Source organism: Lontra canadensis, unplaced genomic scaffold, assembly GCF_010015895.1.
Source record: "Lontra canadensis isolate GAN:19392208 unplaced genomic scaffold, GSC_riverotter_1.0 scaffold111, whole genome shotgun sequence".
Taxonomy (NCBI): domain Eukaryota; kingdom Metazoa; phylum Chordata; class Mammalia; order Carnivora; family Mustelidae; genus Lontra; species Lontra canadensis.
Genome location: NW_022631105.1, coordinates 4,937,454 through 4,961,715, shown reverse-complemented (window position 1 = coordinate 4,961,715; position 24,262 = coordinate 4,937,454). Strand labels below are relative to the sequence as shown.

Below are 24,262 nucleotides of genomic sequence, written 5' to 3'. Positions count from 1 at the left end.
TGGGACCTAGGCCTTGCTTTTAACCAACAGCATATGGCAAAGATGAGAATGTCAATTTCTTGATTAGCTTAGGTTATATAGCAAAAATAATAGGGTTTCACTCTTGTGATTTTATTATAGAAGACTCCATCTTGGGGGACCTGGGTGGCTCAGCTGGTTGACCGTTGCCGACTCGACTTCACCTCAGGTCATGATCTCAGGGTTGTGGGATTGAACCCTGTGTGGGGCTCCAGGCTCAGTGCAGAGTCTGCTTGGGATTCTCTCCTTCCTCTGCCTTCCCACGCACACACGTTCTCAATAAATACATACGTATCTTAAAGAAAAAAGGGAAGAAGACGACTCGGTTTTCAGCAGACTGGAGGAGACTCCTCAGTGTCAGCCTGATGAAGTTAGGGATTGTGGTGATGTCCACATGGCGAGGAGCTGCCGATAACTACTAGGATCTGGGCGTAGCCTCCAGCTGACAGGGCCCCTTTGTCATAGAGCTACAAGGGGAGGAATTCTACCAACAACTTGATGAGTTTGGGAGCAGTTCTGAAATCAGGCCTCTGGGTGAGAATGAAGTTTGGCTGACAATTAGCTTGAAGACTTGCCTGACCCTGAGCAGAGGATCCAGTTAAGCTGTGCTCAGACGCTTGCTGCTTAGAAATTATGAGATGATAAATGTGTGTTGTTTTTCTGGTAATTTGTTATATACCAATAGATATCTAATACTGAGATAATACCTTTTTGTTAAAGTTGCACATATTTTTTTCTTCTTTCTCATTTGCCTTTTTATTTTCTTTCAGTGTCTTTTGCTACCCCCCATTTTTTTGTCCTTGTATAATCTAGTTTATCTGTCTTTTTCAGGATTGTTTCTGGATTTTCAGTTATAGCTAGAAAAGTTTTGCCTACTTCCAGATGGTAGAGAAATTTACTTTTGTTTTCTTCTATTACTTGTATGGTTTCATCTTCTGTATTTTTTTAGTTTTTAAATTTTAATTCCAGTATAGTTAACATACAGTATTATGTTAGTTTTAGGTGTACAGTATGGTGATTCAGCAGTTCTGTACATTATTCACTGCTCATCAAGATCAGTGCACTTCCTAATTCCCATCACCTGTTTCACCCATCCCCCACCCACCGCCCCTCTGGCAATGATCGCAGTGTTCTCTATTGTTAAGAGTCTGTTTCTTCAAGGAATCAATTCCATTTACAATTGCACCAAAAACCATAAGATACCTAGGAATAAACCTAACCAAAGAGGTAAAGGATCTGGGTTCTGAAAACTATAGAACATGTGTGAAAGTAATTGAGGAAGACATAAAGAAATGGGAAAACATTCCATGCTCACAGACTGGAAGAACAACTATTGTTAAAATGTCTGTGCTACCCAAAGCAGTATATACATCCAGTGCAATCCCTGTCAGAGTACCAACAGCATTTTTCACAGAGCTGGAACAAACAGTCCTAAAATTTGTATGTAAACAAAGAAGACCCTGAAGAGCCAAAGGAATGTCGAAAAAGAAAATGGCAAAGCTGGTGGCATCAAAATTCTGGACTTCAGTCTATATTTCAAAGCTGTAATCATTAAGACAGTATGGTATTGGCACACAAACAGACACATGAATCAGTGGAAAAGAACAGAGATCCCAGAAATGGACCCTCAACTCTCTATGGTCAACTAATCTTCGACAAAGCGGGAAAGAATATTCAATGGAAAAAAGGTGGTCTCTTCAGCAAGTGGTGCTGGGAAAATTGGACATCCACATGCAGAAGGATGAAACTGGATCACTGTCTTAAACCATATATAAAAATAAAATGGATGAAAGACCTAAATGTGAGGCAGGCATCCATCAGAATTCCAGAGGAGAACACAGGCAGCAACGCCTTGCACCTTGGCCTCAGCAACTTCTTGCTAGACACGTCTCAAAAGACAAGAGAAACAAAAGCAAGAATAAACTGTCGGGACTTCAAGATAAAAAGCTCTTGCACAGCAAAGGAAACAGTCCACAAAACTAAAAGCAACCTAGAAGTAGAAGAAGATATTTGCAAATGCCTTATCAGATAAAGGGCTAGTATCCAAAATCTATAAAGAACTTACCAAACTTAACACCCAGAAAACAAAAAATCCAGTCAAGAAATGGGCAGAAGACAGGAACAGATTTTTCTCCAAAGAAGACATCCGGATGGCCAACAGACACATGAAAAAGTGCTCAGCATCACTCAGCATCAAGGAAATACAAATCAAAACCACAATGAGAAACCGTCTCGCACCAGTCAGAATGGCTAAAATTAACAGCTCAGGAAACAACAGACGATGGCGAGGATGTGGAGAAAGAGGAACCTTACACTGTTGGTGGGAATGCAAGCTGGTACTGCAGTAAGACAGTAAAACAGTACCTCAGAAAGTTAAAAGTAGAACTACCATATGACCCAGCAAGTACACTACTAGGTGTTTATGCAAGGGATACAAATGTGATTCAAAGGGGCACATGCACTCCAGTGTTTGTAGCAGCAGTGTCCACAGTAGCTAAACTATGGAAAGAGCCAGATGTCCATCCACAGATGAATGGATAAAGAAGAGTGGTATATAGAGAAAAGGTACTATTACTAAGCCACCAAAAAGAATGAACTCCTGCCATTTGTTGTTGTGTTTTTTTTTTTTAAGATTTTATTTATTTATTTGACAGATCACAAGTAGGCAAACAGGCAGGCAGAGAGAGGAAGGGAAGCAGGCTCCCTGCTGAGCAGAGAGCCCGTTGTGGGGCTCGATCCCAGGACCCTGGGATCATGACCTGAGCCGAAGGCAGAGGCTTTAACCCACTGAGCCACCCAGGAGCCCCATAACTCCTGCCATTTTGTGATGCTGTGGTGGAACTAAAGGATGTTATGCTAAGCAAAATAAGTCAGAGAAAGACAAATACCATATGATTTCACTCATGCGGAATTTTAAGAAAGAAAGTAGATGAACGTAGGGGAAGGGAGGGAAAAATAAAATAAGATGAAATCAGAAGGGAGACAAACCATAACTAAAGGAAACAAACTGAGGGTTGCTTTGGAGGGGATGGAGGTAATTGGGTGCTGGGCATTAAAGAGGGCACTTGAAGTAATGAGCACTGGGTGTTACATGCAACTGACTGATGAATCACTAAATTCTGCCTCTGAAACTAGTAGTACAGTATATGTTAATTAAATTGAATTTAGATTAAAAAAATTTTTAGGGGTGCCTGGGTGGCTCAGTGAGTTAAAACCTCTGCCTTCAGCTTGGGTCATGATTCCACGGTCCTGGGATCCAGCCCCACATTGGGCTCTCTGCTCAGCAGGGAGCCTGCTTCCCTTCCTCTCTCTCTCTGCCTGCCTCTCTGCCTGCTTGTGTTCTCTGTCAAATAAAAAAATAATAATAACATAATATAAAAATAAAATATATAATATATAATAAAATAATAAATAATAACACTAAAATAATAATTAATAAAATATATAAAATATAAAATAATATAAAAATAAAAAATAAAAAAAAATTTTAAAAAGAGTCTGTTTTGTGGTTTCTTTCCCCTCCCCCCCTTTTTTCTCTTTGCCCGTTGGTGAAATCATAAGGTGAAATCATATGGTATTTGCCTTTCTCTGAGTGACTTACTTCATTTAGCATTATGTACTCTAGCTCCATCCATGTTGTTTCAAATGGCGGAATGTCATCTTATGGCTGAATAATATTCCATTGTATATATACCACATTTTTTAATCCATTTATCTCTTGATGGCCACTTGGGTTGCTTCCATAATTTAGCTATTGTAAATAATGCTGCAGTAAACATGGGGTGCATGTATCCCTTTGATTTTGTATTTTTGTTGGGGGTAAATGCCCAGTAGTGGGATTACCAGATTATAGGGTAGTCGTGTTTTGAGGAACCTCCATACTATTTTCCATAGTGGGTGCACCAGTTTGCATTCCCACCAGCAGTGCACAAGGGTTCCTTTTCCTCTATATCCTTGCCTGTCTTCTCCAAAACAGTTCTTATTTCTTGGGTTTTTGATTTTAGCCCTTCTGACAGGTGTGAGGGGGTATCTCACTGAGGATGCATGAGGTTGAGCATCTTTTCATGAGTCAGGTGGCCATCTGGATGTCTTTGGAGAAATGTCTGTTCCTGTCTTCTGTCCATTTTTTAATTGGATTATTTGGGGGTTTTTGGATGTTGAGTTGTATCAGTTCTTTATATGCTTTAAATACTAACTTTTTATTGGATATGTCATTTGCATAATAACTCTTACCATTCTGAGGGTCATCTTTTAGTTTTGTTGACTGTCTCCTTCACTGTGCAGAATCTTTTTATTTTGATGTGGCCCCAATAGTTAATTTTTTCATCCATATTTAAATATCAATTTCATATCAGTGTGTCTCGGTGAATGGTGAGAGGAGTGGACCCTAGTGTATCCTTTAACATGTGGCTAAACAGTGGTCCCAAAACTAGTTAGCAAAAAGTCATTCATTTCTTCACTGGCATGTGATGTTATTTATAATCATTTACACTAAATTTCTAAATGTAATGGGGTCTATTTCTCGGTTTCTCATCCTGCCCCATTGGTTTTTAGTCTGTGGATGTGTCATGCTGTGCTGTTAGGTAGAAAAACCCTGGAGTTTATAATCCAGTAGGGCTCTCCCCACTTGTATTTGTTTTTCAGGGTTTTCCTGCCTATTCCCTGCTTGTTCATTCTTTCCCAGATCAACTTGTTTAGCTCCAGAAAAAAGATCTGCTAGTATTTTTGATACAATTATGTAACATATATAAGTTATCTTAAGGAGAGCTGACTTTTATGATTTGGGGTTTCTCTGGAGTAAAGTACATCTTTCCATGTGATCAAGTCATCTTTTGGGGCTTTCAGGAGTGTATTATGTTTTTTCTCATACATGTTTAAAGACATTGCTTGTTAAGTTTATGATTAGTATTTATTCTTAAGATTTTTTTATATTCATAAAGATTTTTTTTATATTCATAAGATTATTCATAAATTAGATATGGATTTTGGAAGGTTCAATTTTTGTCAGATTTTGAGATCAATGTCCTACTCATTTTATAAAACAGATTTGGAAGATTTATTATTATTATGTATTCTTTGTAGTGGCTTAGGGAGCATTAGGATTAATAGGTCTTTAAAGGACTAGTAGACATCCCCTGTGAAGCCCTCTGTGTGGTGGTTTGTTTTTGTTGTTGTTTTGAGAAACTCTTATGATGTTACTTCTTCTGTGATGATTGGTCTGTTTGCATTTCTGTTGGGACTGGGGTTAATTTGAGCAAGGTGTATTTTCCTCAAAAGTTATTTCCCTAGGTTTTCAAATTGATAGGCATGGAATTATATGAAGCTATCTTTTGCTTTATAAAATTTGCAGTGACTTCAAATTTATCATTAAGAAATCTTAGACTGAGAGTGGAAGAATTGGGACTTTTGCTGGCATACTGAATATTTTGCTTAATAATGACAATGTCTAATGAAACTGTTTAAACTGGTTAGCTGTCTTCTGCTCCTTCACCTCCTCCTCCTGACAACGGACATTTATTCCCCAGGCTGTGCTCATCTCACATATCATACTCTTCTCTAAGATTTTCACATTTCACAGAATCAAGGTCCTATAACCTCTTCTGGAACAAAAATACACTTTGTGTAATTTTTAAATACACAAACAAGTACTTGTTAATTTTTAATACTGGACACTATGGTAAACATAATAGGTTTGAAAAGACAGAAATGACCCATCTTCTTGGGGTGTGTGGGGTTGCTTATGGTATGTATAGTAATATTTACACAATAGGTACATTGTTTATTGGGGTATCTCCAGTTCATGCATCTGGAAAGGATTCCTCTGTCATTAACTGCACCTCTCCAAAATGTTGAGTGTTGACATCTCATTTTCCAACCACCACATCAGTCTTTCCTTGTTACTCTTTCTGTAGTATAACTCCAGCAATTACTCAGCCACACAGGACCTCAGGGCCGTTGGCCCTGCACAGGTTTTTCATTCTGCCTCATTCTTCCACGTCCTCCCATTTCTCCTTGCCTGGCTCACAGCTGTGGTCTGTCATTCTGATCAGCCCATTGCATATGCTTCTCCTCAGACTGCTGCTTCTGTACCTCCCTGGTGAAACCCTGACCCTCTGCTTACCAGGCACCTGTCCCTCAGCAGCTACCAGACCATGACTGCCTGGTCTCATTGGAAATTCCTATACACAGCTGGTTAGCCTTTTATTCATTTAACTTTCAAAAAATATATTACGTTGGCATCTAACTGCTGAAGTTTTGGCTTTATTAACTGTTCAAGTTTATGATTGAAAGAATTTGTTCACTAGTTGTTTTGTATTAACTAACCTTAAATGTTTGCTTTGACCCTCCTTTTTAAAGGCTTCCAGCCTTGGATATTGAAGCCATGGATAATTTCCTATAGAAGGAATAGCAAACAGCACAAAGCAGAAAAACTTTATTGTTCTTTGTTAGCATAGATTTGATTAAAATTTTGTCTTTTGGTTTTTGTTTGCATGTCTTCTTAAGTGGTTAAGAACCTGTTATTTTACTAAATAACAGGTATCTAATTGCTTTGTATTTTATTCATGTTTGTTAATAACTTCTTGACTGTCTAAAACTGATAGTGTCTTTGTTTCTGAAGACTATTATGGTTAATTATGTAAAACAAAAGATCTGATTTTATAAATTCCTCTCATTTTTATAGGTTTCTTAATTTAGTATAAGGATTGACTATGTAAAAAATGTTCTCTAAAGAATTGTCATAATAGGGGCGCCTGGGTGGCTCAGTGGGTTAAAGCCTCTGCCTTCGGCTCAGGTCATGATCCCAGGATCCTGGGATCGAGCCCTGCATCGGGCTCTCTGCTCACCAGGGATCCTGCTTCCTCTTCTCTCTCTGCCTGCTTCTCTGTGATCTCCGCCTGTCAAATAAATTAAAAAAAAAAAAAAAAGAATTGTTATAATATAGCTTGGAAAATATCTACCTGATAGAATGGTTGAGAGTTAATACATTTTACAGTTCAGGAAGCAAGGACTCTTGATGTTTGGGCTATTGTGCTTAGGATTGGGAGGGGTATTCTGGGAATAATCTGGACAGAGTTGGCCAAATCCTATGGGTGAGGTCTTGAAAACACTTTTTCATTTCGCCCATAGGTCCTGGCAGCCAAGAGGGAACCTAGGAGCATGCAGTGGACAAAATGGAAAGTAGTCTCCTGTTTTACCACAAAAACCTTTATTTAACTTGTGAAACTGGACAATGAGAGCCTATTGTTTTTTGTACCTTTTCAAATAATAGCTATGACTGTTGTTCTGCCTAGTTTCATATTGTTGAAATAAGGTAGTCATGATATTTTTGTATAGCATAAGGTACTGCTTGGCTTGAATGTGACAGCAATACATTCACTTATAAATACCCAGCATTTTGCAAACATTGAAAACTGTACTGCAGTAATTGATTCATTAATTTCCACAAATATTCATTAAACATACCAGGCATTGTTCTAAGCTGGGGGGATGCTACAGGGAAATGAACAGACAAAAGCTCTTGCTAATGAAGCTTACATTCTAGCAGGGGTGGTGGGGGATGGACAAGAAATAGTAATTATGTAGTATGTAGGAAGGTGGAAGTTGCAGAGTAGGGAGAATCAGAAGTGCTAGTGTTCTGTGCTTGAGTTGCAGTTTTAAATTACCTTAGTGTAGAAACTTACTGAGAAGGTGGTATTTGAGCAGAGATTCAACAGAGATGAAGTTAGCTGGGATGAAAACTATTCCAGGCAGAGGGAGGAACTGATGCATAATCCCTCAGTGGGAGTATGATTGACACATTTGGTGAACCCTAAGGAGACCTTTGTCTAGAATGAAATGAATAAGGAGGGAAGTAATAGAAAATACAGTAAGAGAGGTAATTCCAGATTAAATAGGGACTTGTGGGTCATTGTAAGGAACAGGTGGTCATGTATACCATTCATATTACATATTAAGTTTAGACCTAATGAGAAGGAGGAAAACATTAACGTTGAATTTGTACTGTGTTCTTTCATTCTATAGGTATCATTCAACAGCTTTTCTGTGCCATTCATTGTGCTGAGTGAGGGAATACAGTGAACAAATGAAATAAAAGCCAGCCACAGTGTTTGTGGAGGTTCTCTTGATCCAGTGCAAATCACTGTGTTTTGTGTGTTGATCATTGTACTTGATATTTTACATGTCTTATATAACTCTGAGTATTTCATTTAATTCCAAGTATCCAGCAAGATAGACAGTATTATTAACTTGGAATACAGTTGATGAAAGTGAGGCTAAGGAAATTTGGTAATTTGTCTAAAGTTACATAGCCATTATGTGACAGAATGGGATTAGTACTTAATATTGTCTTTTCATTTATACCATTGGTTCCCATATCTGGCTGTGCATCAGAGTTCACTAGGAAGCTTATTATCAAAACTATAGATTCCTTCACCTTACCTCTACTGTCATTTATAAATTTGAACTATAACTGTTGAATCTAGAGTAGGCATTAGGGCAGGTTTAATTTTTGATTGGAAAGTAGGACAGTTTTCTTCAGGCTGCTTATTTTTAATAACATATTTTAAGATCTTTGGGTTGGAAGAGTCCTATAATTTTATAGTGGAAGTCTGGACTTTAGATAGACTGCCATGATACATAAGGTAATTGTATTTTCCTCATGAAAAGCCAGAATCTGAAAGAAATTACCACACTGTAAGCAATCCATACCAAAGGTAAAATATCCATTAACACAGATGAGGAAGTCGGCTGTTTGGCTGCCTATGATTTTAATTGTTGAATCCTTTTTTTTTTTTTTTTTTTAAATTCAGTGCTATCCACATACCTTCTTTTATTTGACTCTTAGTTAACACTGTGCCTTGGGATCCTAAGTAAATAGTTGAGAAGTTCTGCTCGGTTGTTTGGAAAACAGTGATTGTGAACTTGGTGGATGATTTACAAGTGTCCTGAAAGGTCTAACCTAGCTGTCCTTCTTTTTCAGGAGATTGAAGATGGCCCTTCAGCTATGCTAGGTCTATAATGGGAAGTGTCACAGTTCGATATTTTTGTTATGGATGCCTTTTTACATCTGCAACGTGGACGGTTTTGCTTTTTATTTATTTCAACTTCAGTGAAGTGACTCAGCCACTTAAGAATGTGCCCATCAAGGGGTCCGGGCCCCATGGACCATTCCCCAAAAAATTCTATCCCCGTTTCACTCGAGGCCCAAGTCGAGTGTTAGAGTCACAGTTCAAAGTAAACAGAATTGATGATACGATAGATAATCACGTTGAAGATCCAGAAAAAGGCAACATGAAATTCTCTTCCGAGTTGGGTAAGTGTATTGGACTTCTGGTAGCATGTCAGGGTATTTAATTATTGGAAGTTTAAATTTAGTTATTCTCTAAATCACATGTTGCTCAGGGGATTAGAAATGGATCATTGCCCCCTCTATTTTGTTAGTGAACTAGTTGAGGTTCTAGGATTTTGCAGATTCAGTGGGGAGTTATATTCTAATTTAGCCATTTCTGACTTCAGTATTTTATGAGGACTTGGGAGAAAGTAAAGAGGTCCAGAATAGGAAGGAAGGAAGGAAGGAAGGAAGGAAGGAAATGGAACTTATGGGGGAAGATTTTAATTGTTAGCATTATTTAATAATGGAAAGAAATGGTCAAAAGGTAACTTGATTATATATAACATATTTTGAAAGGCAGAGTTCATTAAAACAGAACATACATTGTTACGTTTAGAGATAAGCTGAAATTATATCTAGTAAGATTTCTACTTACAAGAATTAAGATGAGGCAGTATGTTAAATATAGGAGTTTGTAAACTCTTATAAAAGGAAAACTTTTTTCATCAAAAATTCTGTTCTGTTCAATTTGGAAGCAATCTATTGTATATGTTTTTTGTGTACTGTAATTTTAGAATCCTGGTTTTAGCAAATTTTATTCAAAGGGACAAATGAGCCATTTTGGTTATCTTTAAAACTTAGAAAGATCTTTAATCTTGTCCTGGAAATCTCAAATAAAAAGTAATTTAGAAGTAAAAGAGATATTTCAGAGATTGAAAGATCCATAAAATATAAAGTAAATGTTAAAATGTTTCTTTTTATTTGATTATAGTTTCAAAGAAATCAGTTTCTAGGATTTAATGATTTTCAAATACATGGAGTTGAAAATACTTAAAATTATATGGAGAAATGGAAACTATTTCCTCAACTTTCATAAAGTAAACCTTATCTTTTTTCAGACTGCTATTTAGACACTTTAAAAGCATTAATAGGTAAATTTCTAGCCTCTTTATTTAAGTTACTTTAGTAGAAAACTTTTATAATGAAGTAACGTTGGGTTTACTGTTTTGAATGGACCTTGTATTTGACTTTGAAAGTAGAGAGAAAATTGTAGACACTCGAAATGTAACAAACTCAGATTGCTTAGGTAAAAAACTAAATGCTTTATAACAGATATACAAAAAACCTGTTATAGCTAAGAAATCAGTTCAGCTAAGTTGCAGGGCACAGGATCAACACGTGAAAACCAGCTGTATTTCTGTACATTAGCAATGAAGTTGGAAAACAAAACTAAGACAACAATTCCATTTCCAATAGTATCAAAAGGAATAAAATACTTAAGAATAAGTATAACCATGAAGGTGTGAGATTTGTACACTGGAAACTACAAAACTGCTGAAAGAAATAAAAGTAGACCTAAATAAATGGAAAAACATGTTAGGTTCATGGACTGGAATACTAAATGCAGTTTAAGGAACTACTGCTACCCAGAGCAATCCAGAGAGTCAGTGCAAACCTTATCAAAATAAGGTTTATTGAAAAGATGGAAAGGCTGATTCTAAAGTTAATGTGAAATTATAAGAGCTTCTAAATAACCAAAACAATCTAGGAAAAGTACAAAGGTGGAGGGCTCACACTTCAAAACTCTCTACAAAGCTACATTAATCAAAACAGTCTGATATTGGCCTAATTAAGGACAGATGTATAGATCAGTGGATAGACTGAGAGTCCAGAAATAAACCTGTGATATTTTTGGCCTCTTGATTTTTAAAAAATGTGTCAAGATGGTTCAATGGGGGAGAATAGTCTCTTCAACAAATGCTTTTGGGACAAATAGATAATCCACCTACAGTGGAGGAGTGTTGAACCCTTATATCATCTGTAAGAATTAACTCAAAATGAAGACCTAAATAGAAGAGCTAACAGCATAAAACCTTCAGATGAAATCCTAAAGGTAGATCTTCTTGACCTTGGGTTTGGTCATGGTTTCTTACATGACACCAAAAGTACAAGTTAACAAAAGAAAAAAAATAAATTGGACTTCATTGAAATTAGAAGCTTTTGTACATCAGAGAAGACAATCAGGAAAGAAGAAGGACACCCCACAGGATGGGAGAAAATGTTTGTGTATCCTGTCTCTAATGGGGGTTCATTATCCAGAGTATAAAAAGAATTCTTAAGAGTTTAGTGATAAAAAGACAAATAACCCAATTTTAAAATGGGCCAAGAATTTGATAGACATTTTTCCAAAGACAGACACATAAAATGTTCAACATCGTTATTACAGAAATGCAAATCAGAACTACAATGAGGATACCATTTCACACTTGGTAAGATGGTTATAATTTTTTTAAAAAGGAAAATAACAAGTTTTGGCCAGGATACAGAGAAATTGGAACCTTCATTCGTTGCTGGTTCCTCAATAGGTTAAACTCAGAGTTACCTTAGGATCCAGCAATTCCTCTCTCAGGTATATACCCAGAAGAATTGCAGGCAGATGTTCAAAGATTTGTACATCAGTGTTCATAGCAGTGCTGTTCTCAGTGAACAGAGGTGGAAAGAACCCAGACGTTCATCAGTGGATGGAAAGACAAGCAGCATGTCTTTCCGTGCAGGGACTTATTCAGGCATAGCAGGGAATGAGGTTCTGACCCATGCTGTAACCAGGAGGAGCCTCGAAAACGTTATATGATCAGTGAGAGAAGCAGAACACAAAAGGTCAGATACTGCATGGTTTCATTTATATGAATGTCTAGAATAGGCAAATGCATGGAGACTAGAAGCAGATTAGTGGCTAAAGGGGCTGGGGGGGGGTGCTTGCTTTAATGGGCATGAAGTTTCATGTCGTAAGTGTGCTCATGTCACCGACAGTAATCCGCGTGTTGTCTACTTTTTACCACAGTGAGAAAAATGAAAACAACCTCCTCAGCTTCTGTGAAGGAAACTTGATTTAGAAGGAATTCATACAAATCAGTACAGTAATAGTTAAAAGTATGGCGATTGCCGAGGGCATTATCTTGAAACAGTCAGGGGAGGGGCGCCTGGGTGGCTCAGTCCTTTAGCTTCTGCCTTCAGCTGAGGTCATGATCCCAGGGTCCTGGAATCCAGCCCCGCATCGGGCTCTCTGCTCGGGAACCCTGCTTTTCTCCCTCTGCCCCTCCCCCTGCTGTGTTCCCTCTCTCACTGTCTCTCTTTGTCAAATAAAACCTTAAAAAATAATAATAAAAATAAATAGGGGGAAAGAACTTGTAAAGTACATTTTAGAAAGATGATCAATAATAAATTTAAAATTAGAAATAGATTTTCTCATTTAATCTGCAGTTAATTATAAAAGAACTTGAAATAGTTTCTGTGAGGCATGGCTGAACACTGTGTTCTTTTTATCCGTAGTAGACACAGCCAGATGCCAAGCCACTGCCTGTGATGGTATGGGGAGTTCTTTCATAGCTTACCATTTTCTAACGTGGATACAAATAAATGAACTAATACTAAGCTTGCAAGAGCTTCCAAGTACTAGTTTAATTGAATCATTTTGCTATTTGATATGTTTATATTGCTTTCAAATGTAGTATTAAAATTGCTGTGGTTATACTGAAAAAAATTAAGTTAAAAAACATAGCTCCTCTGGGGCGCCTGGGTGGCTCAGTGGGTTAAAGCCTCTGCCTTCAGCTCAGGTCATGATCCCAAGGTCCTGGGATTGAGCCCCTCATTGGGCTCTCTGCTCAAGCGGGGAGCCTGCTTCCTGCCCCCCCCACCTGCCACTCTGCCTACTTGTGATCTCTGTCTGTCAAATACATAAATAAAATCTTTGAAAAAAAATAGCTCCTCTGGCATGCTAGTTAATTGGCTATGATTTTATATGAACAGGGGAAGGACAAAAGTAAGCTAATGTGATTTTTCCCTCCAGTTTTATTGAGATAAAATTGACATACATAACATTGTATTAGTTTAAAGTATATAACATAATGATTTCATGCAAGCATATACTCTGAAATGATTACTACAGTAAGTTAACATTGATCACCTCACATAGTTAAAAATGCTTTTTTTCTTGGGATGAGAATTTTTAAGATCTACTCTTAGCCACTTTCAGAAACACAATACAGTAGTATTATTCACCATTACCATGCTATACATTACATCCCAGAACTTATAAGTTTGTACCTTTTTAACCAACATTCACCCCATCTGCACCTCCTCCCACCCCACCTTGGCAACCGCATCTATTCTGTCTCTAGTGAAGATCATACAGTATTATAGTACTCGTCTTTCTCTGTTTCACTTAGCATAATGCCCTCAGTTTCCATCCATGTTGTCACAAATGGTAGGCTTTCCCTTTTTCATGGCTGAATAATATTCCTGTGTATGTGTCTGTGTGTATGTGCGTGCATGCACATGTGTATGTGTGTTTGTACACACACCACATTTTATGATGGAATTAAAGTGATCTTTTAATATGGAATAATTTTTCATCAAGAGATATATATTAGAAAGTATTCCTTTCAGGGGTGCCTGGGTGGCTCAGTGGGTTAAAACCTCTGCCTTCGGCTCAGGTCATGATCCCAGGGTTCTGGGATCGAGCCCCGCATCGGGCTCTCTGCTCCGTGGAGAGCCTGCTTCCTCCTCTCTCTCTGCCTGCCTTTCTGCCTACTTGTGATCTCTCTCTGTCAAATAAATAAGATGTTTAAAAAATATATTCCTTTCAGTGTCTAGTATGAGCTAGTCATTGATTTATTGAATCAAGGATTATTTATTGAGAATCTAGCTTGTGCAAGGCATTGTCCTAGGTGCTGGGTATCAAGCAGTTTTTGTTTTGAACATGATCAAAGTCTCTGCTCTCAAGGATTTTGCATCCTCTTATAAAATGTTAATAGAACGTTGTTCTTTTGTATTTATAAAAGGATGTACTCCACACCAAAACACCCAAATAATCCAATTTAAAAATGGGCAGAAGGTATGAATAGACATTTCTCCAAAGCAGACATCCAGATGGCCAACAGACACGTGAAAAGATGCTCAACATCACTCCTCATCAGGGAAATGCAGCTACCACCTCATACCGGTCAGAAAGGCTAAAATCAAAAACACAGGCAACAAGTGTTGATGAGGATGTGGAGAAAAAGAAACCCTCATGCACTGTTGGTGAGAATACAAACTGGTACAGCCACTGTGGAAAACAGTATGGAAGCTCCTCAAAAAATTAAAAATAGAATTACCATATGATCCAGTAATTCCATTTCTTGGTGTATACCCAAAGAATACAGAAATACTAAATTGAAAGGATACATGTTACCCATGTGTTTACTGTAGTATTATTATAATAGCTGAATTGTAGAAGCAACCCAAGTGTTCATTGGTAGATGAATGGATAAAGAAGACATGGTGTGTGTTTATATATACACATTAGAATTCAACTCAGCCACAAAAAAGAATAAAGTCTTGCTGTTTGCAACATGGATGGGTCTAGAGGGTATAATGCTACATGAAATAAGAGAAATACAACTACCATATAATTTCACTCATGTGGAATTTAAGAAAGAAAGAGACAAATTAAGAAACCCTTAATGAGAACAAACTGGTGGTTCTCAGGAGGTGAGTGGGAATGGGTGGGTGAAACAGGTCAAGGGGGTTAAGAGTACATTTACTATGATGAGTACTGAGTATAGTATATTATACATGTGAAACTAATACAACACTGTATGTTAGCTGTACTAGAATTTCTTTTTAAAAGTCTATATTACAATGTAAAACCATGAAAACTAGTAATAGTTGAAATATCAGCACAATTCTGTTATTGACAAAGACTGAAAGTAATCTTCAGGTGATTGAGGATCACTGTTTAGGGTATCTTAATACATGGAAAACACTCTAATAGAAGCAAAACATGGAATTCTGTTTTCATTACTATACAGCCAGTAAGAACACAGGATGCGAGGACACTTAAACACTTCTTTAAAATGAAGTTTCTAGGGCGCCTGGGTGGCTCAGTTGTTAAGCATCTGCCTTTGGCTCAGGTTATGAAGCCAGAGTCTTGGGATTGAGCGCCCGCATTGGGGTTCCTGCTCGGGGGCGGGGGGGGGGGGGGAGACTGCTTCTCCCTCGCCCTGCCTGTGTTCCCTCTCGTACTGTGTCTCTCTCTGTCAAATAAAATCTTTAAAAATAAAGTTTCTAGAGTTCTGTTAATAATAAAAATATTCTGCTTAAAAAAAATGTACTCCAGCTTTAAAAAGCATATTAAGAGGTAGTATTTCCCAAAGTGGATCTGGGGACTGTAGTCATTCTGTATCCCATCCCGTCACAACTGGTATCTGTGAAACAGTCAACAGTATTAAAGGATCAGGATTGTCCTTCCATTCCAAATAAAATTAAAACCTATTCAACTTTCAAAATCCATTGTTTCCCTGAATTGTTTGACCATGAAATCCTTTTTTTCTTTTGAACATCTGTTAATGTCCAGTGAAATTAGATTTCTGTGACCAGACTTTGGGAAATGCTGGGACAAGGGAGTCATTCTGTGAGGAGAGGTTAAAGGTTTGAGATGGGAAAGAAAGCAAAAAGAGAAATTATCCTTCTATGTAAAGGTAAGTTTTCTGAATGTTAGAACAAGAATATTGAATTGTAGTGATTTTGATGGGCTCTCTGAGGGAATTTCTTGGCTTTCTTGACTATGAAGCTGATTAAAGTCTGGAATCAGAGACTTTTTATAGAAAGGTTTATCAGTAGCTTTTTTTTTTTTTTTTTTAATTTTTAGGTGAGAGCTCTTATAAAAACTTGCCTGTCATTGGGACGTGTTGTCCACATGGGTTCTGTAGTCTATTGCTTTAATAGAATATACCATCATTAAGTCTTTTGAAAAAAAGACATCTGTAATTTTTTCTCTTGATAATATTCTTAAGATTAATGGCTAGTGAACAGGTATCATTTATGGTTAAGGTATACCTGCTTTTTGCACTAGACTGACAAAAATTTGACTCTAACTTCAATTTACTTTTTTGAAAATTGAGACAATCTAGATTTGAAAAACATGGCTATTTAGTTTTCTTAGGATCATAATATAACAGTAACTGTAGCAGACCTTTCCAGATTTAACATACTGACTGTAACTTCAATCTTTTGCAGGTATGATCTTTAATGAACGTGATCAGGAGTTGAGAGACTTGGGCTATCAGAAACATGCCTTCAACATGCTTATTAGTAACCGCTTGGGCTACCACAGAGATGTGCCGGACACTAGGAATGCTGCGTATGTTTCTCAGTGGTTTATACTGCTGTGTTTTAATGACTGTGCTTTTAGTGGCATTATAGTAAGTTGTGAGGGTGGTGTTACTAAATGCATTTAGGCTTCATCATTCAGGATACTAGAAAACTTGAAGACAGATTTCCACTCCTGTGACACTTGAAGCTGGAGATTGTACTAACAGAGTTCTGGAGCTTGCTCTGTCTCTTTTGAAATTTAAAATCATAGGGAAAAGGCTAGAGGTATTAACTGTGTCTAACTAGATAAACTTCTGAGCATGAATTTCTTTTAAATGTTTATTGTATTTGTGGAAAAGGAATTAAAAATCAGTGAAGAATTTTACTCATCTCACTTTTTTGTCTTCATTGTTTTCATTTTTTTTTTAAAGATTTTATTTATTTATTTGACAGAGATCACAAGTGGAGGAGAGGCAGGCAGAGAGAGAGTGAGGAAGCAGGCTCCCCACTGAGCAGAGAGCCTGACGCGGGGCTCAATGTGGGTTTTAAAAGACCCAAGCTGAAGGCAGAGGCTTTAACCCACTGAGCCACCCAGGCACCACTGATTTTGTTGTTTCAAAGGCTTTTTATTCATGTGGTTGGTCAATTAGTCATTTCACAGGCAGACTTTTTTGAGCACCTTTGTTTTATAGACACTGTATTAGGTCTTGAAAATAAGTAGAGTAAGACGTAGTTCCTGGGATCACAGGCCCAGTAGGGAAGATAGATGAGGGAACGGGTAATTGTGGTAGTGCTAGAATGAGGGCTGTGTAGGAGCTGGTGTATTGAGGACCCTGAAACCAGAGTGATAAGGGAAGACCTCCTAGAGGGTGCTGGCTGAGCAGTGTGCAGGGGACCACTCCGTGCATGGGGAACAGGTTGAGTCATGACACCACTTGAAAAGGTACTGGAACCATTACTATGGCCACAGCGGGGGAGTGCCAGGAGACTGGAGGTAGCCAGGGTCCAGATGTTGGAACACTTTGTATGCCATGCAAAAAGAACATGGAATTCTGGATTTTATTCTTTAAGTTAGTAATTTTTTGTTATTGTTGCTTGAAGCCATCTAACCCTTTTTATCACATAGTTGCTTGATAGAATCTTGATTTTGGTTATATCCTAGTTTACTCAAATCTTTTTCTGTTATTGGGCAAGAAATAAAATTTTCAAATACAAAGTTTTATATTTCTGTTACTCCTTTTTTTTTTTTTTTTAAGATTTTATTTATTTGACAGAGACCACAAGTAGGCAGAGAGGCAGGCAGAGAGGGGGGCTGGAAGCAGGCTCCCTGCTGAGCCAGGAGCCCGATACGGGACTCGATCCCAGGACCTTGAGATCATAACCTGAGCTGAAGGCAGAGGCTTAACCCACTGAACAACCCAGGCGCCCCTCTTACTTCCTTTTGAATGTTCATTGTGGAGAAGCTAAACATGAGCTTATGAATACTGCATTAAAAACTTGTAGTGGGGGTGCCTGGGTGGCTCAGTGGGTTAAGCCTCTACCTTCAGCTCAGGTCATGATCTCAGAGTCCTGGGATCAAGTCCCACATCGGGCTCTCTGCTCAGCAGGGAGCCTGCTTCCTCCTCTCTCTGTCTGCCTCTCTGCCTACTTGTGATCTCTGTCTGTCAAATAAATAAATAAAATCTTTAAAAAATAAAAATAAAAAAATAAAAATAAAAACTTGTAGTGATTCCATAAAAATAACACATTTTTATATAACCTCTGTACCAAAAAAAGAAAAAAAATTTTTTAAATGTTAATCTAAAAATAAGCAAAGTAGCAGGTATTGGAGAGAGTAGTTATTAACAAACTATAAAACTCTTGAGTATGATACCAGTGTATCCTTAAATGCTTTTTTTTTTTTTTTTAAGACTTTATTTATTTGACAGAGTACAAGTAGGCAGAGAGGCAGGAGGAGAGAGAGGGGGGAAGCAGGCTCCCAGCTGAACAGAAAGCATGATGTGGGGCTCGGTCCGAGGACCGCGAGATCATGACCTGAGCCGAAGGCAGAGGCTTTAAGCCACTGAGCCACCCAGGCGCCCTCCTTAAATGCTTTTTAAGAAACTTTTGTTATATTGTAGGAAGGAGTCTGAGCAGGAGGCAGTTAATGTTTAGTGAGTAATGACCTAAAAGGTTGAACCTTTTAGGACATCACATTTTCTCATATGTGTCTTCACAGATGTAAAGACAAGTCTTACCCTGTGGACCTGCCAGTCGCTAGTGTTGTTATCTGTTTCTACAATGAAGCCTTGTCTGCCTTGCTCCGTACTGTGCACAGTGTCCTAGACCGCACACCAGCCCAGCTCCTTCATGAAATCATCCTTGTGGACGATGACAGTGACTTCGGTAAGGGATGTTGCAACTGATACTATGGGATCTGGGCTGTTTATCACGGTGGGATTAGAATCAGCAGCATCAGCTGACAGTTCAGATAGATGGCGGGTAGGACCCTGGTCCCAGCAGGTGCAGGGAGTCGGCAACAAGTAAGTATGTTTGTTGATTAGAGGATAATTTTTTGGAAACAGCTTTGTGATCTTTTTACAGACTGTGCTATTTAAGTTTGGCCCTTGAAAATTTTCCCTTGGCCTACCTTTTGAAAAAAAATTTTTATTTCAAAATAACTATAGATTAGCAACAGTGGGTTACAAAGAGATCCTGTTACCCCTTCACCTAGTTTCCCCCATTGGTATATCTAACAGTGACACATCAAAACTAGGAATTTGATGGTCAGTATAGCGTCTGTGTGCAGTTCTGTGTCTTCTTACTCTGTGTGTACATTTCTGTAACAAGCACTGTGATTAGGATAAAGACTGTTCCACGACCACAGAAATCTCCCTTGTGCTACCAGTTAATATTCACGTCCACATCCCTGACCCACTCCATCCCTAATCCCTGGCAGCCTTAATCTCTGTGATTTTGTTTCTTTCTCAGTGATTTTGTCATTTTAAGAATGGTTACATAAGTAGAATTATACAATAAGTGACCTTTCGACATTGGCTTTTTTCTCTCCGTATAACACCTCGGGCTTATATTCATCTAATGAGTCTGTTATATTGACTGTCCCCAGTTAAAAGCGGATTGCATTGTGATCGCTCTTAGATGATCTCTGAATACCAGTGTTTTGTGATTCAGTATGTATATTATACAATTTTTAAAAATTTAATATTGAAGTGTAATTGTGTTAGATTTGTTTTAGTTGTATAACGTATTGATTCATCATTCTGTACATTACATTACTCCCCACAATAAGTATAGTCACCGTCTGTCACCATTACAGTGTCACTACAATATTATTGACTATATTTCCTCTGCTCTACTTTTTCATCCCTGTGACTGACTTCTTTTATAGCTGGAAATTTGTACTTACTTCAGTTCAACATAGACTTCCTAAGAATGGTTTCATGTACACATAGGACGGAAGGCTCTTTATTTATGCTACTCACTCGGGTCTCAGCTATCTTGAGAGATAGGTTGTATCCTTTATTTTATAGAGAGGAAATATTAAATAGTCTCAAGGTCCTTTAGCTGTTAAGTGGTAGAGCTGAAATTAGACCACCGGTCTGCATAGCTCTCAGCCTCTGCTCTCTTCATTACAGCAAGCTGTAGGAGTACATTGATGAATTGGATGCCAGTTACAGATTTTTCACTACTCAAGAGTTTATTAGCACCTCTTATCAACAACAGGGTTGGTCTACCAGTTGACTATATAAAGCAAGGAAATGTACACTGAGCCCATCGGGAACAAAATGCTTAAACTTTGGCATATACTGAGATAGCACAAGAGAAAATTTAGAAAGGTTAATAGAAAACAAAACTTAATTTTGAAAAAGAATAATTAAGAAACAAAGATTGTCTAAATACTAAATTATAGAATTTATGGTGTTGAATTTTTTTTAATCTGTATTTTGTTTTTCAGTTTGTAGTTATTTTTTTTAAAAGTGAAAATTCATGATAACTTACTATGGTTTATCTACTAACAATGGAAAGAATTAATAGATATTTGAAGTTATGAAATTTAAATGTAAATGAGCTAGAATTTATAAAAAATATTTAGTGTCCTTGGAAGATACTAAATTAATAAAAGGACGTATTTACTGCTGTTACTGTATAATTCTTGGTAGGAGCAATAGAAGTTGTTAAAACCAGGGGCACCTGGGTGGCTCAGTCGTTAAGTGTCTGCCTTCGGCTCAGGTCATGATCCCAGGGCCCTGGGATCGAGCCCTGCATCGGGCTCCCTGCTCAGCACGAAGCCTCCTTCTCCCTCTCCCAATCCCCCTGCTTGTGTTCCCTCTTGCTATTTCTCTCTCTGTCAAATAAATAAATAAAATCTTTTTAAAAAAGTCATTAAAACTGTTCTAAATTGGAGTAAGTTAATTTGAAACAAAAGACATACCTTATTTTGGTTTTAAATCTGATTTAATGCAGTCAGCAGAACATTCATTCACTCAAGATAATCATTTCAAACATTCTTTATGCAAAGCATTGTGCTAGTTGCTGTGGAAATATGAATAATTCTACAAATTAAGTATTCTTCTTGGCTAGTGTTTCAACTCTTACCCTTCATTTCTTTTTCTTCCTTAGGAGATAAACCATAATTTTTTTTTTTTAAATAAAGCAGCAAAAGATTCTGTAATAATTACTTGATAATTTGTTGCTCTAAGTATCAGATACAATCTTAGAGTAGCTCTTAAAAAAGTCTTTGTATATGTCTCCTGTTGTTTTATTATGACTCTTTATTTTCAGATGATTTGAAAGGAGAACTAGAGGAATATATCCAAAAATATCTCCCTGGAAAAATTAAAGTAATAAGAAACACAAAGCGTGAGGGATTGATTCGAGGAAGGATGATTGGAGCAGCCCACTCTACAGGTATAAATAACTTCCTGTTCTCTTCTCAGTGGCGGATAAGTGACAAGGGCTTTGTCCTTGGAGCCTTTCTTATTGTGCAGAGATCTGTGAAAAGTGATTTCTTAAATGGGCATTGTCAGCAGGAGAGAGAAGGCTTGTGTTCACTTTGGAAAGGGTTTCTTTCCAAAGAATTTTGTATTTCTTGGGACAACAGTGTTGTCCCAAAATACAGACTCCAGGGAGGTGAGCTCCAGAGTCCAAACTGGTCTTTTTTCATAGTGGTCCTTATTAAAAATTATTGCTGCTCATGTAGGTCTGTATCTTGTTTACTTATATAAGGAGAAGGGTAAAGCAAAATGTATCTGAACTTCTGTAACTTTTTTTTACTTTTAATTTTTTTTGTTAAAGAGTTATTTGAGAGAGCGAGCGAGTGAGCATGCAGGGGGAAGGGGAAGAGGGAGAGGGAGAGAGAGACTCTCCAGCAGACTCCATACTGAGCACAGAGCCTGACACAGGGTTCAGTCCCATGACCCTAAGATCATGACTTGAGCTGAAATCGAGTCAGATGGCCCCTCAGTAGACTGAGCCACCTAGGCACCCCTGTAATTTTTGTCATACAACATTTAAAATATGTGTACTCAAACTGTTTGATTTGAATTAAGCTAGTAATTCTTAAGTTCAAATACATACCTCTGGTGATAATGCATTATGATTTTTGTTGGATAAATGGACATGATACTGAAAATTGACTTACCACAGCAGCTGGCTGGCTTAGTCAGTAGAGTGTGTGACTCTTGATCTTGGGTTGTAAGTTCAAACCCCACACTGGGTGTGGAGATTACTTAAAAAATAAAAATAAAAAACAATGAAAATTGATTTATAAAACTATAAAGATACTTTCTTTAAAATTCTCAATCCTGATTCCATCAAAGATAAAGTCTCTATTAGAAATCTATCTTTAAGGGGCGCCTGGGTGGCTCAGTCGGTTAAGCTGCTGCCTTGGGCTCAGGCCATGATCCCAGGGTACTGGGATCAAGTCCCGCATCGGGCTTCTTGCCCCACAGGGAGCCTGCTTATCTCTCTGCCTCTGCCTGCTTATGTGCGCGCTCTCTCTCTCTGACAAATAAATAAATAAATAATCTTAAAAAAAAAAAAAAAGAAATCTATCTTTAAGACATTTTCAGCATATACTTACCTCACCTTTGAAAAAGAAAGAACGGTGCACCTGGGTGTCCCAGGTTAAGCCTCTGCCTTCGGCTCAGGTCATGATCTAGGGTCCAGAGATCAAGTTCCATGTTGGGCTCCCTGTTCAGCAGGGAGTCTGCTTCTTCCTCTCCCTCTGCCACTCACCCCCTCCTCATGCTTTCTCTTTCTTGCTCTCTCAAATAAATAAATTAAATCTTTGGAAAAAAAGTATCAAATTTAGTATTTTGCAGAAAATATATGTTTAGTTCTCAGTTACATGGTATTGAACCATTGTATTTCTCTTTATGGTTACCTCTGTAAGGTTAGTGATTCTGATTTTCATTTTTGATCTTGATAAAATTTCCTTTTAAAATAAATTTATTTAAGTTAAATGATTTAGTTTAAAAATAGTAGGTATATAATATTGTAAGTAGTGTATGGATATGGGAAAAAAATAGGAAGGTAATTTGAGAATTCCAGAACTTGGGGTGTAGGGGCTTGATAAAATCATTGTGATTCTTATTTTATTAGCTAGAAGAAAAGATACCTCATTGGCTCATGAAAGCCACTACAGCTGACCAGGTTGGGGAATTTAGGAAGGAAAGGCGAAAAACGGAAGAAGAAGTGAGCATGTGGCCACTGAGTGGTGACTTCAGAGGAGAAGGGAACCCATGTCACTGGCATGGCAGAAGGGGTATATCTTTCTCTCACTCCTGAGAGAGTTGCTGTGTTGTAGCGATGATCACTAATGTCATGTTTCTGTGTCACCAGCGAAGACAGTTATGTTCTCAGGCAGGGAAATGTATACTAAAGTAGAATTTTTTTTTTTCTTTTTTTAGAGAGAAGGGCTGGCAAGGGTGGAGGGAGAGGGGAGAGAATCTCAAGCAGACCCCCTGCTGAGTGCGGAGCCCAGCTCGAAGCTCCATTCCCAACACCGAGACCATGACCTGAGGCGAAGCCAGGAGTCGGTCACTTAACTTACTGCGCTAACCAGGCACCCCTAAATTTAGAAATATTTTGATCGCAGTAAGTGTAATAAAAACATTTACACACAAGTGGCCACTGCCCTTGTACCGCAGTCCATAGCTTTCTGTCTGGAGAAGAGAATTGTTCCTACGAGACTTTGAATCTTCTCACTGAGGAGAATTGGGATTGATTTATACATGTTTCTCAATCCTAGCAGTACACTTGAGGCAGACTTCCTGGCTAGAAAGTCCTTCTCTCTTCCTGACTGGCGTAGAGGAATGGTCTGACCGTTGGGCTGGAAGGGAGGCGGGTGTATTTCACACTGTGAACGCAGCATCTCAGGGAACTAGCAGCCGCCCCTGAATGGACTGCTGTGACCTCTCAGGTCTGCTGCTGTTTGCCTCCTCAGGAGAAGTCCTGGTCTTCCTGGACAGCCACTGTGAAGTAAATGTGATGTGGCTGCAGCCCTTGCTGGCTGCCATCCAGCAGGACCGGCGGACCGTGGTGTGCCCTGTCATCGATATCATCAGCGCGGACACGCTCGCCTACAGCTCGTCCCCTGTCGTGCGGGGAGGTTTCAACTGGGGGCTTCACTTCAAGTGGGATCTTGTTCCCCTTTCTGAGCTCGGAGGACCAGAAGGAGCTACTGCACCAATAAAGTGAGATTTCTCCTCCAGATAGGAAAAATTCCTGTCAGTACTTCTTCAAAAGAGAAAAAATATTTTAAAGAGAATCCCGTCT

At 38.3% G+C, this 24,262-nt stretch overlaps 1 protein-coding gene and 1 non-coding gene across 3 annotated transcripts in view; both read left to right on the top strand.

Annotated features, from left to right (window-relative positions):
- GALNT11 (polypeptide N-acetylgalactosaminyltransferase 11) overlaps window positions 1–24,262 on the top strand; it is a 53,688-nt gene that overhangs the window by 16,789 nt on the left and 12,637 nt on the right. The window contains exons 2-7 of one of the 2 annotated variants that reach the window (XM_032840117.1): window positions 7,147–7,193; window positions 8,999–9,331; window positions 16,409–16,532; window positions 18,702–18,868; window positions 21,266–21,391; window positions 23,931–24,180. In XM_032840117.1, coding sequence (XP_032696008.1) covers window positions 9,037–9,331; window positions 16,409–16,532; window positions 18,702–18,868; window positions 21,266–21,391; window positions 23,931–24,180 — 962 coding nt within the window. In that variant the 5' untranslated portion in view covers window positions 7,147–7,193; window positions 8,999–9,036. The remainder of the gene's footprint in view (window positions 1–7,146; window positions 7,194–8,998; window positions 9,332–16,408; window positions 16,533–18,701; window positions 18,869–21,265; window positions 21,392–23,930; window positions 24,181–24,262) is intronic. The other variant, XM_032840116.1, reaches the window with a different exon arrangement.
- LOC116856737 lies at window positions 12,646–12,764 on the top strand. Its single transcript, XR_004380616.1, has one exon. It is a non-coding gene; the product is annotated as a small nucleolar RNA SNORA15 (small nucleolar RNA).